This window comes from Nesoenas mayeri (genome assembly GCF_963082525.1).
Source record: "Nesoenas mayeri genome assembly, chromosome: 11".
NCBI lineage: Eukaryota > Metazoa > Chordata > Aves > Columbiformes > Columbidae > Nesoenas > Nesoenas mayeri.
The window spans coordinates 8,321,377-8,340,781 of record NC_137563.1 but is presented as its reverse complement, the minus strand read 5'-3'; the positions used below and the strand labels follow the sequence as shown (position 1 = coordinate 8,340,781).

At 46.3% G+C, this 19,405-nt stretch overlaps 1 protein-coding gene across 3 annotated transcripts; it reads right to left on the bottom strand.

Annotated features, from left to right (window-relative positions):
- Positions 1 to 1,291: 1,291 nt before the first annotated feature.
- NR2F2 (nuclear receptor subfamily 2 group F member 2) lies at positions 1,292 to 14,908 on the bottom strand. 3 transcript variants are annotated; one of them, XM_080351290.1, is made up of 3 exons: positions 13,939 to 14,908; positions 5,566 to 6,093; positions 1,292 to 2,416 (listed from the first exon to the last, which is right to left on the bottom strand). In XM_080351290.1, the coding sequence occupies exons 1-3, from the start codon at positions 13,979 to 13,981 to the stop codon at positions 2,142 to 2,144; spliced, it is 846 nt and encodes a 281-aa protein (XP_080207416.1). In that variant the 5' UTR covers positions 13,982 to 14,908; the 3' UTR covers positions 1,292 to 2,141. The 3 variants fall into 3 exon arrangements, with proteins under 3 accessions (XP_080207416.1, XP_080207414.1, XP_080207415.1); XM_080351288.1 differs by lacking the exon at positions 13,939 to 14,908 and adding an exon at positions 7,881 to 10,107 and having other exon boundaries at positions 5,566 to 6,114; XM_080351289.1 differs by lacking the exon at positions 13,939 to 14,908 and adding an exon at positions 7,881 to 10,107.
- Positions 14,909 to 19,405: the final 4,497 nt, after the last annotated feature.

The following is a 19,405-nucleotide window of genomic DNA, read 5'->3' as shown; positions in this document are numbered from 1 at the left end:
GCTACAAGAGAGGGCCCTGGTCTGCTCAGGAAAGCTGCGTGTGCGCCTCCGCATGTATGTATGCAAGTTCACATACAGACATACATCCCATATGTAAAATACAGAGGTGACCTGTGGTCATGCTTTCACAGTCTAAGGTAAAAAAAAAAATCCACTTGAGAGTATATATATACATTAAAACCCGACTCCTCAGTGCTAGAAGCTAAAGCCACTCCATTTGAAGACCTCTCAATGACAACGATAAATGGCAACTACGGAGTATTATAAAAAAATCACACATACTTAAAGAAAACTCATTGCAAACAACTGACCTATATTTACAATACTGCTATTACCTTGCTTGAATGATCTTGTGCGCGTATGTCACACATTTACAAAAGATTTTTCGCCCAATTCTGATCATAAAATAGATACTGATCGTCGGATTTCTAAGACTTTTATCTTTTTTCACAATACCTTTCCTACGCAGGCACTTAAGTGTGACAAAAATAAGGGCCTTTTTTTTTTCTTTTTTTTTTTCCCCCCCAGAAAATCCATTTTTAATTAACAGGAGGATTAGATGAATGGGGTTTGATGGTTTACCATTTCAGCAGAGTGCTTCCTAAAACCAGAGATAAACCACGAACTTAAGTCCTCCACCCCCATCCCGGAATTAAACAGGTAAATACACTACAATACATCTGCTACAAACTTACTGTGACAAGTAAACAAATCAATCGCCTATGGACTCAAATGACTGCAAACTATAGAGAAGTAATGTGGTTTCTGAAAGACATTTATGACAGCCAAACAAGTTTCAGATATCAAATAATATTTTAATTTCTGAATACTTTCAATTTTCCTTGGAATATAACACACAAAGACTCGACCAAACAGTTCAGTTATTATAACTTTTACAGTATACAGAAATGTTGCACTTAAAAAAAAAACCTTCAGTTTTTTTAAACACAAAACTGTAAACTCTAAGATACTGAATCAATCACGTTATCTATAAGTGCCAACAGTGTTATTTTGTCATGCTGATTTCAATGGTATTTTTTAAAAAGGGAAAATATCAACAATTATTATAATACAAAGGGCTTGCAAATATACAAACAGATAAAGGAGTTTAATAACAATTCATGATGAACTATGTGGAACCCAATTCAAATTACAAAAGTTCACTTCGCTTGTTTGTTTGTTTTTTTTAAATCAAAACTGAAGCGTGTCTTGGACACAAACTCCTTCTACCTATAATAAATCCGCACAGTTCATTTTCTGTCCGAAATATCAAAAAAAACCTAGATTTGGGGGTAGTTATATGACATGTGTGGTTCATCCGGGTCTATATAATTATAGCTCTCTCAGCTTCAAGCTAGATTTTGGGTCACCACCTTAAGTGCGCTTCCATTATTGTGTTGTTGAGGGTTTTTTCTCTTTTCCTTTCTTCCTATGATACTTTCGTGGACTCAGTTTTAATTCTTTCAGAACATATATTTTAAGGATACACAGGGGTTTTTTATTTTTTTTAAGAAGCCAAGGTTATATCAAAAATTATTACAGAACCACAGAATAAACTGGTTTGAAACCAGAAAAATACAAAAAAGAACAGCTATAGGTACATAGACACATAGGACAATTAATAATTTGGAAAAAAAAAGACTTACTTTCTTCCATTCTGCTAATTTTCTTCAAATTTCCTTTAAATGCACTTTAAGCGAGATTTTTAAAAAAGTTTACCCCCAAAACAGAAAAAAAAAGAAGAAAAAAGAAAAAGCCAACCATCGTTCCTTTTCTTCTTCTTTCTCTTTTTTCTTTCTTTCCTTTTTCTTTCTCTCTTTTTTTTCTATTTTTTACAAAAAAAAAAAATGATAAGTAGCAAGTTGTTGTTTATTTTTTTTTCTGAACGACACGGGAGTTTTTAATGCATTCTGTAAAAGTTCATTTGACAGTCTCTCTCTTTTTTTTTATTCACAGTCCATTAATTTTTTCCTGTCTTCTCTTAGCAAACTTGTAACATCCTTTTACATCCTTTCTTAGCAGAAGGAAATTTAAGAAACAACCAGAACCCAAATGTCATTTGCTTTCCTTTCACTCTCTTTCACCTCCCTTCTCAATTTTTTATTTTTATTTTTTTTTTTTCTCTCTCTCTTTCCAATATCTTATTGAATGGACATATAAGGCCAGTTAAAACTGCTGCCAGACAGTAACATATCCCTGATTAGGGTTTCTATGGGGGTTTTACCTACCAAACGGACGAAAAACAATTGCTCTATGACAGAAGAGGAGACAGTGCGAAGGGAGGGGAGACGTAGTAATAGCTTCCCGAATCGTGTTGGCTGGTTGGGATACTGGCTCCTAACATACTCTTCCAAAGCACACTGTGACTTCTCCTGTAAACTTTCAACATGGGCTACATCAGAGAGACCACAGGCATCTAGAAGAAAGTGTATTAAAAAACAAAAAAAAAATTAAAAAAAAAAGAAAGAAAAAAGAAAACAATCATCAGATTAAAAAGTTTTGTGTGTTTTTCAAATTTTTATTTTTAAATGTGATTTTTTTTTTTGGTTTATCATTGCTAGAATTAAGTGTAGATGGTGCGTCATCACCTCGCCCCCCAGAGTTTAAGTAGGTTTTACCAAAAGGGACAATCTATGTGTGTGTGTTTGTATTTCTCTCTCTTCTGGAGGGTCTCCCTTAGGATCGAGATTCTCCAAGATTCGAGATTTCGAATGGCACGACAGACGTGAGGGGTTGACAAGGAGGTGCTGGCCAAGCGTAATTTCGTATATCTGTATTTTTAGGGGGAAAGGCTGGAGGGGCGGGGAAGGCTTGAGTCGAAAGGGGGGAAACGGAGCCACTATTTCTCCCCTCCTTGGAAAATAGCCTAAGCATGTGATGAGAAGACATACTAATAAGAGTGATAGAAATCATAATAATAATAAAAAACTGGCCCAGCCAAAGATAATGGCGCCCCGGATCCAGCAACAGATTCTCCCCCAAAGAAGACAACGCATTTTTCTTCAGTCTTTGAAACTAATTTAAGTGGCCCTTTAAAACTGATCTTGTCAGTTTAGCCTATTCAGAGGCAGCCATGCAAACTGTGATCTCTCTGTTCATTTGAGCTGTTTCTTTTCCCCCTCTTTTCTCTTTCTTTCTTCCCCCCCTCCACTCCCTCCTCTTTTTTTTTTTTCTTTCTTTTTTTTTTTTTTTTTGTTTTTTGTTTTCTCCTCCTCTTCTTCTTTTTAAACCTAAAGGCCCTTACAAGAAGAAAACTCCCTGATAGGGTCTGGACATTTTTTCTCTCTCTCACTTTTTTTTTTTTCCTGATACGCTAAAATACAATAAGTTCCCTTTAAATCAGAGACGTCTGTGCTGAAAGAGCACAGGTTGTGACCTGACCTCCCTGTGGCTTTCCTAGGCACAGGGCTAACACATGCATATTCTGCGAGTCATTAGAACCCAGATTTTTTTTTTTTTTTTGCTCTTACAAGAGGCTGCAGCAAACATTATATGCATCTATGTGCGCCTGCTTTGCATCAGGGAGTGCTACTGGGGTGCTGCAGAAGCTTCATGCATCACCCTATTTTTCTGCATGCGGCTATCTTCCCCAGAATCAGATAACTAGAAACGTTTATCTAGTTGGGAGGCAATTTACACGCCAGGCCTCACATTTTGAAAATAGTAATAAATTAAACAGTTACAACAGGATCGGACGATTGTTTTCTCAGAAGGCTAAAAAAGAAGGGGGAAAAAGAAAAAAAAGAAAAAAAATGATTTGGGAGAAAAGGCAGGATTGGAAATAAAGTCCTGGGTGTGGGTGTGAGCTGGTCAGGGGCTGGGGAGGGATGTGAGCATGTGTGGGATCCTCGCTGAGGGTCTGAGCGAGGGAGAGGAAAACGCATCCTGGAAAACCATAGAAAAATAAAATCAGCACCCCACGTACACTCATTCCCACTCGGGATCCCTGTCCCCCTGTGGTGAGATGCGTCCTGCTCATTGATCACCTTAGGACTCTAGCACGAGTGATTTTGGGGGGGAGGAAAAAAAAAGAAAAAAAAAAAAAAAGAAGTTTTTTATGTGTAAAGCAATAATATATAAAAGGAAGTTTAGGTCACGACCCAGAACCTGGACAAAGTCCAGAAAATGACTTCGTTCCCCAGACCCCCTTTAACACAACAAGGAAAGGATTGTGAGCCCTTCTTTTCCCACATAAACTACATTTTTTTCCTGTTTCCTGATATCAGGCTTTAAAAAACTCCGATGAGTAATTATTTTACAGGTCCTGCTTCCATTCATATGTTTATCGCGTGGCCACTTTCCCAAGCTTTCAAATGAGTTACAGAAGAAATAGATGTATTTTTAAACTTAATCCCAAAACTTCTAGGGCTGCAGCACATTGGGTTGCCGGTGCAGCCTTAAAGTTCGCAATCTGAGATAAGGTATTGCACAAATTAGCGAACAGATTTTTTTTTTCCTCAAAAAAAAAAAAAAAAATAAAAAAAAAATTTAGCCTCCAGAGTTAATATCAGGTTTATTACTCACCCAGGTTAAACTCTAGTGCAAGCTAATTAGATTTCACAACGCACTCAATTATTGCTTTATAACTCATGCACTATTTCTAGGCAGCAAAAGTTGACACATTTTTCCCCCCTCTCTTTGATTATCTAAGAAACACCTCGAGGTCTTTCCTCGGGAGAGCCATGGTTGTGCCACCCCGGGATTACACGGTGGAGCGGCAGCTTCAGTCTCCTCTTACTTTTCCATACTACTCCTCTCTACTTATGGTAATTATCTTTTCGCACCCGCTACTCGCTTTGGACTATGCAGTTCCTGCTGGGTACAAATGCAAACTTTTCCCCTCAGCTTAAATGACACAGAACTGCTCACTGCCACATTCTGTTTAAATCAGACATCTCTTTGGAAAGTTGATTTATTTTATTTTATGGGATGGCAGGGAACATATTTTAAACCCAGCTTTGCGCACTTAACTTCTTTTATTTTTTTTTTTTTTTAATTCAATTTTTAATCCTGCAGGGCTTTTTTCCCCTTCCTGGCTGCCCATAAAATGATCCTCTTTTTAAAGTGGTTTCACTGATAGGACGACTTGTATTTAACAACATCAAACAGATTTTGCTGCTGTTCGGATGCGTGTCATTAAATGCAACAACCCAGAGCTATACTGTTAAATAAAATACTCTTTTTCAATGAGAAAGCGCAGTCTCTCATGGCGAATGGGTGCCTCTCCCCGAGCCCCCTCGTTCTCCATCCCCAGTATTACTCAGCTAGGTTTGGGGTGTGTTTGGGGTGTCTTTCTGTGTGTGTGTGTATATTTTATTTATTTATTTTAAAAAAGAAATCTTGCATTCCCTCAAAGACGGGATGCTCAGATCCGAGGCCCTGAAGGCAAGACCACAGGGTACCGTTTCCTAAAAGCAAAGGAGACCGCGCTGGTTCTCGGAGGGGGGGCAGAGAGCGGTGATGGGGTGCAGGCAATAACACTTTGCAAGAGCAAACAGTTCTCAGGGGGGATCGGAGCGGGGGGTTGGGGGGGAGGGAAAGGAAGAGCAAAGAAATGTTGCCTACCTGAGGTGAAGAGGACTATGGCCTTTAAACAGCTATATTCTGCAGAGTCGACATGCAATGCTTTCAGTTTTTCTACTTGCTCTTGGAAGATTCGTATGTGGTCCATAAAGGCGACCACTCGGTCAGCAGACATTGGCGAAGCGTGGAGGCCGGCGGCTGCCAGGAGCGGGGCTACGTGGAGGGGCATGGAGCACTGGGCAGCGTTGAGGACAAACAACTCGCTCCAGGTCAGCCTCAGCAGGGCCACCTGGTCTGTGATCTGGAGGTCTGGGAAGAAGGGGATATTCCTGGCCCACTCCACGGCGCTGAAGAGCATCCTAGCTGCCAGTTCACAAATGTTCTCGATGCCCATGATGTTGTTGGGTTGCATGCACTGACTGCCAAAGCGGGAGGTGGGGTAGGGCTCTGCTCTCAGAAGAAGGGAGATATATCCGGATAGGTAGGAATGGCAGTTGAGAGGGTCCCCGTTTGTCAAGGCGAACTGACCATGAGTTGGCTGTGTGGGTGGCATTCTGCCTCTCTGGACCGCTGCAGTAAATAAAAAAGAAACTACAGCTATTAATATCTGAATTGCGACCATCGGTTCAAATACAGCCTGCTTTGTGTGCTGGTGCCTGCGTGTGTGACACCGCACTAAGGCAGCTTTAAGGGGGAACAGGCATTTTTCCAGCCAGAGTTCAGCCCGCACCCGGTTTTAAGGCTCCGCAGTTTCCCGGGTCAAGTAAAAGCAACAATAAAAGCTGAGCAATGCTGCCCGCTCGGCCAGGACTGCCTGGAGGAGCCCGAGATCCTCACTTCCCAAAACACACCACAATTCAGTTATTCCCTCCACTCTCCCCCCACCGCCACCGCTCTCCTTCAAGAGATGCAGGATACGTCTTTGTGTGCCCGGGCATTTTTTCTTCATTACACCTAAAACAGCTTATTGATTTGAGGCTAGGGGAGCAGGATGGGGAGGGAGAAGGGGGAGAGGGAAGAAACACGTCAGTTCAAAATCCCCGGCGCTGGTCCCACACACGTTTCTCATCCACCGAATACATTGTTGCTGCTGTTATTATGTATTCCCCCCCTCCCCTTATTAAAAATATCAAAGGAGGCGAGATCACCCCACAACATCCCCGGCAGGTCCCCCGGCGAGGCTGGGGGCATTATCCAAAGGCACCTTCCTCAGCTGCCCATGGAAAGTGGGCCTTTCATTTTGTTAATAAATTTACACGGTGACAGCGAGAGAGAAAGGAGAGAGAAAAGGGACTCAGAGGCAGAGAGACGGCAAGGAGGGAGAACGCCTAAAAAATGTGCTTGATTTATATTTGTTATCGCATGTATTACAAGGTTAGTTACTCTTGCAGAAACACAAAGAGAGGAGCCCAGCAAGTCCCAAGCCCCCTAACCCTTAACCTACATAGCAGCGTCCAGACACAGAGCACGCACTGGAAAACTGCAGGCTCACATTTCTCGTCTAATTTTATATCACAAAGACTCGACTTGCAGAGACCCGAGCACCCCACACTTAGTTCTGGGCTGCTCCTTTCCCCCCTACCCGTCCCTTCTGCTCCCCCTCTGCCTCTCCCGGACAACAAAATAAGAGGAAGAAGAGAAAAGTAAGATAACAATCGGGAAAGGCAAACACACGGCAATATATATATATATACATATATATATATACACATATATACACACACACGCGCGGATGTGTGTGTGTATTTTTAAAGGAGCAAAAATCCGGCTGGGAATCCACAGTGGAGTGCTGTAGAGCCTCGGTAGGGTGAGTCCCATTGTAATAGTAATTTGAACCGCCTGTGTAAAATTGCAATCTAAGGCAGGGTGCTGGAGGATATATATATATGCGTGTGTGCATCTCGTGAGGCTCCGTGTGTGTGTACACACACGCACAGACACACACACAGGGCTGCTCGGGGGACGGGGGGTAACGCTGAACATGCGGGAGGAAACATGAGGGAAAAGTAACCAGACGTCAGAATAATCATCTCGCTCCTAAGCAGCGTGAAACTAAAAATCCACTTCCAATAAACCTCCATCAGCAAAATCAAAACAAACACAAATCAATTACGACTGCAGGAGAAAGCATGCAAGAGCCCCTGCCTCCCCTGCCCACCCTCTCCAGCACCTCTTTCTTTCATTACGAGAAAGTTTCTGTCTGTTTATTCGGGGTGGGGGGTGGGGTGGGGAAAGAAAGGTTCTGGTTGGGTTTGGGGAGAAAGTTTAAAAAGAATAATAACAATAATAATAATTTAAAAAAGAACCCAAAACGCAGCGAGTGAAAAAAAATTGCAAAACAAATGAAATCCCAATACCTTCCCGTCTCATGCCAACTTTGAGGCATTTTTTGAGGCGGCAGTACTGACACTGATTGCGGTGGTGCTGGTCAATGGGACAGTTCCTGTTGGCACGACAAGTGTAGCTGAGATTCCTCCTTACACTCCGCTTGAAGAAACTCTTGCAACCCTCGCAGGTAAACTGGCCATAATGTTTGCCACTAGACTTGTCCCCACAAACCACACATTCAATGTGCTGCTGCTGCTGCTGTTTGTCTCCTTGGTTCTGCTGGCTTGGCTGGTTGGTCTGGGCTGGCGTACTGGGAGGGCCCCCGGGCCCCGGGGTCTGTGGGGTGTGCGGGGCCCCGGCCGGAGGTCCCTGCACCGGCGGGGCTTGCGAAGGCTGCGTTCCCTGAGCTCCGGGCACATCGTCCTGGGGGTCTCGCCACGCACCGACTACCATTGCCATATCTATTGGACACCGTTGCCAAACTTCCTGTTCCCCCTTTATTTTCAAAGTTTGTTTGCTTTGCTTTTCAGATCAGCTTTGCAGCAGTCTTTTTTTTTTTCCCCCTCCCCTCTCTCTCTCTCTTCCCCCCTCTCTCTTTTGTTGTTTTGCCTTTTCTTTCTTTTTTTTTTTTCCTTTTTTTTTTTTTTCAGGAGGGTCGGGGTGGGGGGATCTCCTGGTACCGGCGAAGGTGCAGAAGCACGGGGCGATGGAGGTGTGTGTGCGGGGGGGCGAGTTGCGAGTCGATTGTCTGGGCTCCAGGAGAGCAAAGTAAAGGGGTGGTGGGGGTGGGGGAGAGAGGGAGAGAGAGAGAGAGAGAGAGGAGGAAAAAAAAAAAAATCTCTTCAAAGATCTCCCTCTCTCTCTCTTAGAGCTGATCTGCAGCAGAGTAGTTGAAGGAGGAGAGGCGGGTGTCTGGGGGCCAGGTCCAGGGAAGCTCGCAGTCAGCCATTCAGGAAAGCCATCAAAATAAGAATGAATAAAAGGTTAAAGATTACACACACAGCGGAAAAAAACACGCACAGCTGAGGAGACTTTTCTCGGCGCGGAGAGCGGACGGTCTCGCCGTAGTTTTTGGAAGTCCAGCTTGCAGCAGCAACATCAACTGCGATCGCTTTGTTTTTGTGGGCTTTTTTTTTTTTCCTCCTCTTTCCTCCTCTCTCTCTCTCTGCTCTGTCTCTCCTCCCTCCTTCGCTCGCTTTAATTCTTCCTCTCCGCCGCTCCGCCCGGGCGCTGCTCTCTTTCTCTCTCTCTCCCTCTTTTTGGCTCGGGGGTGGGGGGGTTGGCTGTTTGGTTGTTTTTTTTTTTTTTTCCTCCTCCTCCTCCTCTCCTCGCTTTATTATTATTATTGTTGTTATTATTATTAATTATTATTATGATTGTTTATTTGTTCCTCCTCTCCGTCCCCCGCCGCGCCGCGCTCCGCTCCTGCCCCGGGCTCAACCGCTTTCGCCGCTCCCGCCGCTCCGTGTCCCCGCTGCCGCCGCTCCCGCCGCCGCCGCCGCCGCTCGGGTGCTGCTGCCGCCGCCGCCGCTGCCGCTGCCGCCGCCGCGCTGCCTTATGCTGCTTCTGCCGCCTCGCAAGTGGGCTCTCGCCTCCGCGCCGCCGGTGCTCACGGCGCGGGCGGGGGGAGGGGGGCCGCGGGGCGGGGGGGAGGGAAGGAGTCAACTCGCCAGCGCAGCGCCCAGCCAGCCAGGATGATAAAAGAGGGGAGCGGGAGGAGGAGGAGGAGGAGGAGAAGAGGAGGAGGAGGAGGAGGAGGAGGGAGAGAGGGAAGGATCATAACCCAGCGCGCAGCATCGCTCCTCAGCCGGGGGGGGAAGAGGGGAAAATCACCACGGGGAGAGCGGGGGGAGAGCGCCAGCCCTTCCCCCCCCCCCCAAAAAAAAAAAAAAAAAAAAAAAAGCAAGCGGGGGCTCCCCCCCCTCCCGGCGGTGAGGGGAGGGGCGGGGCGGGGCGCGGCGGCGTGTGGGCCCGAGTGGCGAGCGCGCTCCCCGCCGGCCGCTCGCCCCGCTGGCGGGAGAGTGAACTTTGACACGACTGCTGCAACTTAGCGCACGTTGCCATGGCGACCGCGCGCCTTATAAGGCAACCCGACCGGCGTTTGACTGGTCAAAAGCTCGCGCCCCGCCCCTCGGCCCTCATTGGGCCGCCAGGCGCCCTTGCGCGGCCTGCCATGGCCGCCGCCGCCGCCCGCGCGGTCCTAGAGGCAGGCGCCGCCCCGCCGCCGCTGCTGTCACCACCACAGGGGCCGGGGCGTCCCCCCGCGCACGCCGCTCCTGCTCCTCTCGCTCTTACTCCTCGCCTCGGTTTCCCCGTGTCGTGCCCTCGCCGCCGTCGGTGCGAGGGGTTAAGGCGAGCCCGGCGAGGCGAGCGGAGCGCCACCGCCTCACCTGGGGCCGCCCGCCGAGGCACGGCATCGGGGTCGGGAGGGGGACTTGGGGACGGCGGGTGAGAATCAGAAAATTGACTCTAAAATGAGGCAAAATTCCACCGAATAAAATAAAAGTGAGACCCGCTTCCGCCTGGGGAGGGGAAGCGGCCGCCCGTCATGGGCAGCGCTGCACAGGTACGCGGGCTCCCGCCCGCCGGAGGTCCCGCCGGGCGCTGCCTCGGCCGGCGTCGCTCTCGGTCCCTGCGGCCCCGCTCCGGGCTGACCGGCGGGGGACGGGGCCGGCGGTGGCGGCACCTGCGCTCTCCCCAGCCGCTCGCGGAACCACGGGGCGCTGAGCGTCCCCCCGCCGCAGCGCTCCGGGTCCAGCCGCCCGCACAGTCCCGTTTACCGGCGGAGTAACGGGGCACCGCCGCTGTTCCGGACCGCTCCTCCCCGTACGGGCGCCTCTTCTCCCGCCACCCCGGGCAGCCGGCAGGCTGGGCGACAGGACCGCGTTTCCACGCAAGACACCATCTACTCCTTCCCCTTAGCGCGATGGGGGAAAAAGAACACCCGCAACGCCGCTCCGCAGAGTGTGACACTCGTGTCTTTTCCCTCGCAACCTCCACGGCATCGCTATAACGCAGCTCATCTCAACCCCTTAAACTTTATTTAGGGGTTTGTGCTTTTTTAATTTTTTTTTTTTTTTAGATCACACGTACCCTGACACAGTAACACAACCTCTGTGCTATAGTAGGAACACCACTAAATAGGCAACCGATCTGAGTACACGGGGACAGTTGTTTATTTCCCGCTGAATATAGCGACCGGACAGCGGAACGGGGACTTTGAGTTCATCTCCTAGTGCAAATGGCCAAAAGACACTCGAACAGGCGAAAGGACGGAGAGATAAAAAAAAGAAAACATGTTAAAATAGGCAGATAAATGCCCGGCCGGACAATCCTTCCTCTGCAAACATACGCGTCTATGTGCGCTCACATTTGAGCTAGTCACCAAGCACGGACGTGGGGACACAGACCTGTGCCCAACTCTTTACAGGATTAATTGCCTCTCACCTCCTCACACACACTTTTTCATGTTGCCACATGCACACCCCCTTCTGCCGCAGAAATAATATATGTGGCTCAAGCCGCAGGTGCTGAGATGATTGGAAAGTTGCAAAAAGCACCCAGACTTGACAATGTCCTGCTTAGAAACCTGGTGTGTTAAGACCCCACGAACGAAGATGTAACTGCGGCTCAATTTCAAAGGCAAGGGTGCAGCGTTCCCATTGATCCTGACAGAGCAAAAATAGTCTTTCTCCGAAACAGGGACCAGAAGGGACTGAAAAGATGGAAGGGGGATGGTGGTGGTGGAAGAATCTTTCCCCGCTAAAATGTGAGGAACTGCTTTATGATTTCCAAATAACCCAGAGTCGAGCACGTCACCTTTCAGGGAGGGTGGGAGAAGGTGGGGGTTCAAAATGCAGAATAGTCACAGATTGTTGCTGATGTTGAATTTCCTGAGGAAAAATAGAAAAAAAACCCAATCCAGCACCAACCTTTCCTGTCTCAAACCTGACAAAGTAAACAGGATTAATTCGCCATATGAAAAAACATTAATGCCGTCTTAACAAATGCAGAAATCAGAAGAGAAAGCGGTTTTAACAAGACGTACAATATTAATAGTTTGAACGTATGATCGTAAAAATGAAAAGCCATTGATATACGCTTAACAGCCGCCGTATACGCTGATTGCTCAAGCATTAATGAAGAATGCACCAGATTAACTATTTGCTCTTCGAGGGATGCAGCAATATAACTATCTATTAGCACCATTAGATGCTTTGCTATTTATTTGAAAACACTCCTGCGAGTGGTTTGAGGCAGAACAGATGAATGTAAAAATGAACTGCAGCTAATTTCGCTAAATAATACTCGAAACCTGAGCGCCTCGCATAGAAGGAGATTCTCAACTGTCCTTCTCCGAGCCTAATGACAATAGAAACGCTCTGTTTTAAAAGTAAGACCGTACTGGTTTTCCAAATAAACAAATGCATCCCTCCTGCCATTTTACTGCAGATGTAAATTTATTTTAATGAGAGGGAGTGGAAGGATTTATTTTGCTAAAATAGAGTTGGGGATGAAGCCGATGTAAATCTTTAGGTTTTAAAAAAGAGGAGGAAGGAGGGGGAAGCTGCTTTCCTGGCAGAAAGCTGCCTAACAGTCCTCTAATTCTTTCTAGATTAAATCGCAATATGAATACAGCATCGAACAAATACCGAGTTTCGCTCTGAACTCAGTGGAAAGCAGTTACGTCTAACAGAATTCAATGAATTCCTCTTCTCCCTCAATGTAGTATGTGTGTGTTTTTCTCTTCCACCACACTGAAGTTCCATGAATAGGGAAAGTGGCTCCTATTGTGTGCCTCTGAACTTCCAAGTCAATGCAATTTTTAACCACTGGCTTGTGGTACTTTGAAAATCACCAGGGGCTGTCAGAGTTGGGTCCTCTGAAAAATTTACAGTGCTAAATCAGAGCATATGCTGTGAGAGAGGAAAAAAAATTGCTTAAGATTGGAGCAAGTACAGTATCCGGCTGCCCCCTAGTGTAAGTCTCTTATCTGCCTAAAATTCAACTTTAAAAGAAAAGGATCTCTTAAAGGGAAACGACTTTTGGCTCACGTATGCATACGAGAATGAAACTTCTGTACATTTTAATCTGATTAATTCCTAAGGATTTAAAATTAATTGGCTTGGGCACTCCTAGACCGGACTATAAGATTTCTGCATCAGGGTTTCTGCCAGCTCTACACCGAATAGGTATTTTTAAGAGATAGTGGAAAGGGATGGGGGGGGGGGGAATCCTGTTTTGTGATTTTTTTTTTTCAAACGAGGAACCGTGCCTCGCATGCTGTTGTCAGAGCAAAACACTTTTGCTGCTTAAAGTCAGATCTACGTCTTTCGCAATAATACTTAAAAAAAAAAAAAAAAGGATAAATAATTGCCTTAAAGCCTCAGCCGAACTGCCAACCACACCTTCAGATGGTGAGTATATTCCAGCTTCTTTCCATTGTACTTGCTTAGATGGGAAAGGGATCGGAGGGGAAGAGGGAAGAGGGGATCTCGGCGCTCTACCTTCACCACCGACCCACCGACCTTTTTTTTTTTTTTTTTTTTTTTCCCCTAAATAAATGCTGCAGCTGCACACAGCGACACAATTCCGTGCAGTTTAATACCTATCACTTAAGTTAAGAGCTCTGTCCTCCCCTCCCCACCCTCCTGAGCAGGTCAGTCCGGCGCTCCCCTCCGAGCAGCCTGGAACCCAAGGCAGGGGAGGCTGCGACCGGGCTCTGCCTCCTGGACGCCGCTTTGAAAATGACTTTGAGGCGCTTTGCTTTGCCTCGGACCGACATGGAAAACCGATTCCCGGTCGTTGGGTTTGCTGGCTTGTTTGTTTGTTTGCTGCTTGCTTTATTTAGCTAAAGGACGTGCTAACTGATGGTGCTGCAATTACACAGACTTGGGTCTCTCCCCCTCCCCTCTTCCCCTCCTTAGAGCAACCCACGTAACCTTAGAAACGATCGTTTAAGACGTACGTTAGCTAACATTCGCTTTTTTGGATTTTTTGTTTTCCTTAAAAGAGAAACACAAGAATCACAACACATTGCCCGAAAAAAGTGTCAAAGAAGAAGAAAAAAACTATAAGTAAACATACCAAAACCATATTTGCCTTGTTCAAGGTCCCAAATCGCTTGCATCTTCCTTTTTCTACCTCTCCTTTAGTTTGGCAGGTGAAACAAACAAACAAAAAAAATAATCAGACCGCTGTTTGCCCCCCAGAAAGATGTGCGTTGGGTAATTAAAGAGAAGTCTCCTTCTTGGTGTTTATCTAAGCGATTGTGCAAACTGATAAAAAAAAAAAAAAGAGAGAGAGAGGAAAAAAAAAAAAGTAAAGTTACAGCCTTCAGGGGAAAAAAAAAAGGAGGCAAGGTGAAGGGAATAGATTTCCCACAACCTAAAGGGAAGTGCTTTCGATATATTATTAGCGATCAGCCTTGGGAGAGAGGAAAAAAAAATCCTGAACACACTCTAACTTTACACAGACAAGATTTCAGGGGGGGCTTTGTACATAGCTGCTTAGGAATGTGCGCCTCGCCTTTAAGAAAAAATCCCCAAGCCCAAGGTAGGAGATGTCTTTGAGTGATCCTTGTCTCTCATTTCATTCCTTAGAAGGAAGAGCGGCTCACTACACCTTGTTTGGAGCTGGAAAGGCGAGACTAAAAGAAAAAAAAATCACAACCCACCCTTCCAATTGGGGAGGAAAAAAATATAAGAGAGGGAAATCTCCTAAGTTAATGACTGTGGGGGTAGAATGGATGCGACCGATTCCAGCTCCCCCCCCCTACTTCCCACCTCCCCCCTCCCAGACAGAGGGGGAAAAAAAAGAAGAAAAAGAAAAAAAAAAAGCCAACCGCAAACAACTACAGGCTGAACTATCAACACATGCACCGAAGGGGAAAAAATATATAGTGTCCTGTGTAGGGTCGGCAGGGAACGCAAGCACACGCTAAAGCAAGTTGGGAAAGAATCCGGGCTAATCAGCAATCTCTTTCTCTCTCTCTCCTTCTCTCCCTCTCCCCCTCTCTCTCTCTTTCACTGCCCCTGAGATCCCAGCTCGAAAGAGGTACTCCACATTTTTCCATTACCAAAAATCCGTTGCAATAATCATTTGTTGCTAATTGAAACCCTTGGAGACATTTTTCCCCACCCCCTTCACAAACATGGCAACTTTTAGACATGAGAAGCACGTTTAGTTTTATTTTATTTAAAAAAAAAATACGGTTAGGAGGAGGCTGAATCTTTCACCCACAAGAAATATTAGCTCTTCAGCCCCTTCCCCGGGGGGGGAGAACGGGACCCTAGTACAGTGAGGGCTTGGGAAAATTTGGAATACATTAGACTGCCTTTGGCAGGAGAATACTCTCCAACTAATGGATTCCTGCTCCTTTTTGTGTGTGTGTGTATCAGTGTGGGGGGTTTCTGGAAAGAGGGGTGGTGGTCGTGGTGGTGGGGAGCCGAGCTTTTATTTTAAGGAACTGTTAGGGTAAGGAGTGTGTCATACTTGACAAATGGAACAAACGCTCTTCCATTTCTTGCTTGTCCTTGCCTTAAAACAGGAATTAAGTTAACCACAGTGCTGCATGTTAATTGCATGTTTACTGGGCTAATGAAAATTACAAAAGGGTTTTGCCACCTCGATCGGTGATGAAAAAGTATGAAGGCGATTGTCATTGCAGCCTTCGGGGAGGGCCTGGGCGGGGAGGGAGGGGGGTGCTGGGCACGAACAATATTGATCAGAAGAAGGATAAATCTTTTAACTGCTCGTTAATACCATAAATATGGTCTACACAAGTTTCCACTCTTGTTAAGTCTAATCAGTACATGGAAGATGGAGACATAGCCCACTTGAATGAATTTTTGTTATTGCCAGAGGGGTACTTGCATCTGTGGGCTCTCTCCCCTCCTCACTTTACCCCCCGCCCCCTGCTCCAAAATCACCCCCTTGCTGAGGAGGATCGTGAAGGTGCGCAGAAAGCACAGGATACAAATTCAAGCTTTTTGTCCTTTCTCCCCATTTCCAAACACTAATTTTCTGTAAAGCTGGACTGAGTCGTGGTGGGGAAAGCCTAAAGAGGACCTCCCCGCTCCCCGTTCATTCTTGAGATCTGTGGCTGAAAGGATGACCCAGTAATTCAGTTTGATGATAACCATTTTCATGCTTGAAAATAAACTGCCAAATTAAGCCTAAATGGAAAGAGCAGTGGGAAAGGTAGTGGGAACAGGGTATTTCGAGATTCCCCCCCACCTCTCCGAAAGGTATTGTTTGGCAAAAGGAGGAGGGAAAGGCAATTAAATAGACTAAAGATGATTTAAATCCCAAACAAAAATAATTCCAGGGAGAAGTTTCCCCCCTCCGGTGTTGCCCAGCCCTGGATTTGAAAACTTTGGCCCAACTTGTGGCGATAGCTACAACTTTGCTCCGCAGGGGTCAGAGGTGAGGGCTATTTTAACCCTAAAAGCCTGCGAGTGACCAAGGTTGAGGCTAGGCTCGCAGCACTAATAGCCATAATTACCTCCTCCCCTTCCAGGGACATTCCTCTGAGCAGCAATGTTAGATGCCGAATTGAAGAAAATCTTGGACTCGAACATATCTTGGAGGGGGGGCAGATAGCAGCAATATGAAGGAATTTCAGAGCTCTCCCTTTTGCTTGGGGGGATTGAAGTCGTGTCCGTCCCCCCCCCAACCCCCCCCCCCCTTTTTTTTTTCCCCTCCTCCTTTTTTTCCCCCTTGCCAGCATTCCCAAGCCGCTGGGTCTTTGTCTTAGAAGGAATGGAGTGTCTGAATGGTGTGAAAGGGACAGAGAGGGTCGCTTCAAATCGATTTTACTTGTCCTCTCTGTCTTTTCGGATCAACGCCCTTCAATGGACACATAGGTGCTCTTTCAACCAAAAACTTGTGCAACATTTTCTGCCTGTATTGGTGTTAAATACAATAAATGCTGGGCAGATTTTTTTTCTTTCTTTCCAAAGCAGAAAGCACCCTAATTAAATTGTTTTATATGGACAGTCAAGACAGACCAATTAAGTATGCATTAGTATAAAGATATATTTGAGAGATAAGCGCTCTATAGGAGCCCTGTCTAGGCAAGGTGTGTAAAGTGTCCTCTCGAAGAGAGGCTGTAAGCAGGGTTTCATATGAATTTTTCCCCTCCATTGCCTCCTATACTCGAGTAACGGACTGAATAAGTTAGCGAAAAGCCATTAGTGAAAGTGGTTTCTAAACAAAGTTAACAGGTGGATGTAGCTGGTTTTAGATTCGAATAACAGTCGCACATATATAATACACAGCCATATATTTATGCAGCACTTATGCACGCAATGTGCATTTAGAGAGATAAATGCCTTCGACCTATAGCTGATGTGCAAATGCAGACACACGGGAATAAAATAAATAGCTGGGCACTTCTGTAGGCTGCGGCACATGATGTGAGCAAGCACACACACATTACAGATAAAACTGGGTATCGGTTGTGTATAGGCGCTCAGCCTTGCATCAAAGGCAGACACAGGCACACAAGGCGTAGCTGTCTCTGCTGCACAGACACCTAACCGGAGAGCAGCGGGCACACCGCAGCCACTCCTGGGGTAATTACAAGTGGAAATATTTCCTAACTGAGACATAGGCTTTCCCAGGAGTGAAATAACAGATCAGGATAAAACACACACATACACACGAACTTCTCTTTCTGTCCATTTTATCACCCTGGAAAAGCTCTCGTGTATGGTTAACCACAGGAACCGGGCTGTAAGCTCCTCTCCATTTCCATTTTTTTTTTCTTTCTTTTTTTTCTTTCTTTTTTTTTTTTTCTTCACTGCAGATTTTCCATGTTGGTACAAAAAACCAAAACCAAACCAAACCCAAACCCCAAACTCCAACCAAAACACAACCAAAACCAAACCAACCAAACAGGCAAACTAACAAAAAACCAATCAGCCTCAGCCTGCTCCTGGGGCAGTCAGAGCCCGCGGGATGCGATGAGGAGGAGGAGAGAGGAAGGCTCGAAGTTGCTGGGACACCCTCCATCCCTGAGCACCTCGGTACCCACCCGCCGAGGCAGAGCTGTGGGAGCGAGTCCAGCGTCAGGAGATGCTGCTGAATGGGACCGGAGAATCGCCCCTTTACCGTGACATTCCACCGCAGAGACAGGGCGGGTTTTTGCTGGAGGGGCCGGGGAAGAGGTGACAGAGGGGTACAGGGATGCGAAGCAACCGTAAGACGGCTGCTCGGATTGATATTAGTTTTCTAGCAGCGCTTTGGAAGCGTTAGCCCATCAAAGAGAGATGGGAGACGGCAAAGAATAAGCCATCCTTGCTTAGGTGCTTTAATGTCACGGTAAACAGGTTAGAATCAGACATTTTTAAAGCCTCGATTTCTCTTTACTGGTTACCTTCGAGGATAAATCATAACAGACTGTATGGGGGGCAAAGGATTCATCTAAAGGAGATCTCAGCAAGTCACTACCCGGACAATAGTCCACCTCCTGTTGGGTTGTGTATTGATCAGGAGAGGAGCTGAAGATGTCGCCACACTAAATATTTACTGATCACACACAAATAGCCGGGACTTGAACGATTTTCTCTGTGAGGAGAGCAGAGAGAGAAGGGTAAATCATTTTATTAGTGTGTATAAAGCAAAGAGCACACTCTGGCTTGGAGTGTTTTAAGATGTGTCTTCAGCTGGATGAAAAGAGTTAGGGAAATCGATATGGAGTGATTAGACGAGCCAGTCGTGTCAAAGAGAGAGGCTGTGAATTTCATGGATTTGGTTATACCGGGAGGGGGAAAATATATCGAGAGATTAAAGGGAGGAACCCATTGTAGCAGAGCCAATGAAAAAATAATATCTAATCATCCCCGACAAAGGTAAGGACGGGATAAGACCCACATTTCTAGAGAATCACATCAGCTGGAGAGGGATCAGGGGCACACATGAGAGAGGCAAACCGTGGGGAGAGCAGGCGAGTAGGAGCCTAGAAATGGTACCGAGCAAATCCAGGAGAGGCAGAGAAAAGTCGACTCTGCAGAGTAATGCTGAGACACCACGAAAATGGGGACAAAAGACCCAGGAGAGAGGGAAAAGGCGAGGGTTGCAGGAAACGGGCGCCTGGCTTCGAGGTGAAGTTGTGGGGTCTCCAGCCCCGTGTGCCACCAGGCAGGGAGGTCTCTTGCAGCAGATGCGAGGGGTTTAAATGCTTCTCCTACAAGTTTGTTCTCCCCTCTCCTTCCCCCTCTCACCCTCCCCTTCCAAGCAAATGTGGTGAGTAAAATGGATTTTAGCGTTTAACCACCTCATTTTATCCACGTAATGACAAGGCTCGTAATATGTAATCTACAGATTACTGCCATTCGAGGGTGACCACAAATGACATAAAAAAAAAAAAAATCAGCATTTCTGCAAATGACAAAAAAAACGGCTAAAACCAGCTCGTGTTTTAAGTATTGAAGTTGAAGAGCTGCTGCTGCAGGATTTTGTCGGTCGTAGGAAGCAGTTCAGCCGTAGCTCAGGTACAGCCCTGGGGTGTCTCGGTGGATTAAAGGAAATTTTGCTGGAGACAAGCGAA

Bases quoted from the DNA above. Each gene is read 5' to 3' on its own strand.
- NR2F2 (XM_080351288.1), bottom strand. From the start codon at position 8,310: ATGGCAATGGTAGTCGGTGCGTGGCGAGACCCCCAGGACGATGTGCCC. The intron at 6,115-7,880 runs GTATTGGGATTT...TAATAGCTGTAG, and splicing joins AGTTGGCATGAGACGGGAAG to TTTCTTTTTTATTTACTGCA. The intron at 2,417-5,565 runs GTAGGCAACATT...ACTTTCTTCTAG, and splicing joins CATAGTCCTCTTCACCTCAG to ATGCCTGTGGTCTCTCTGAT.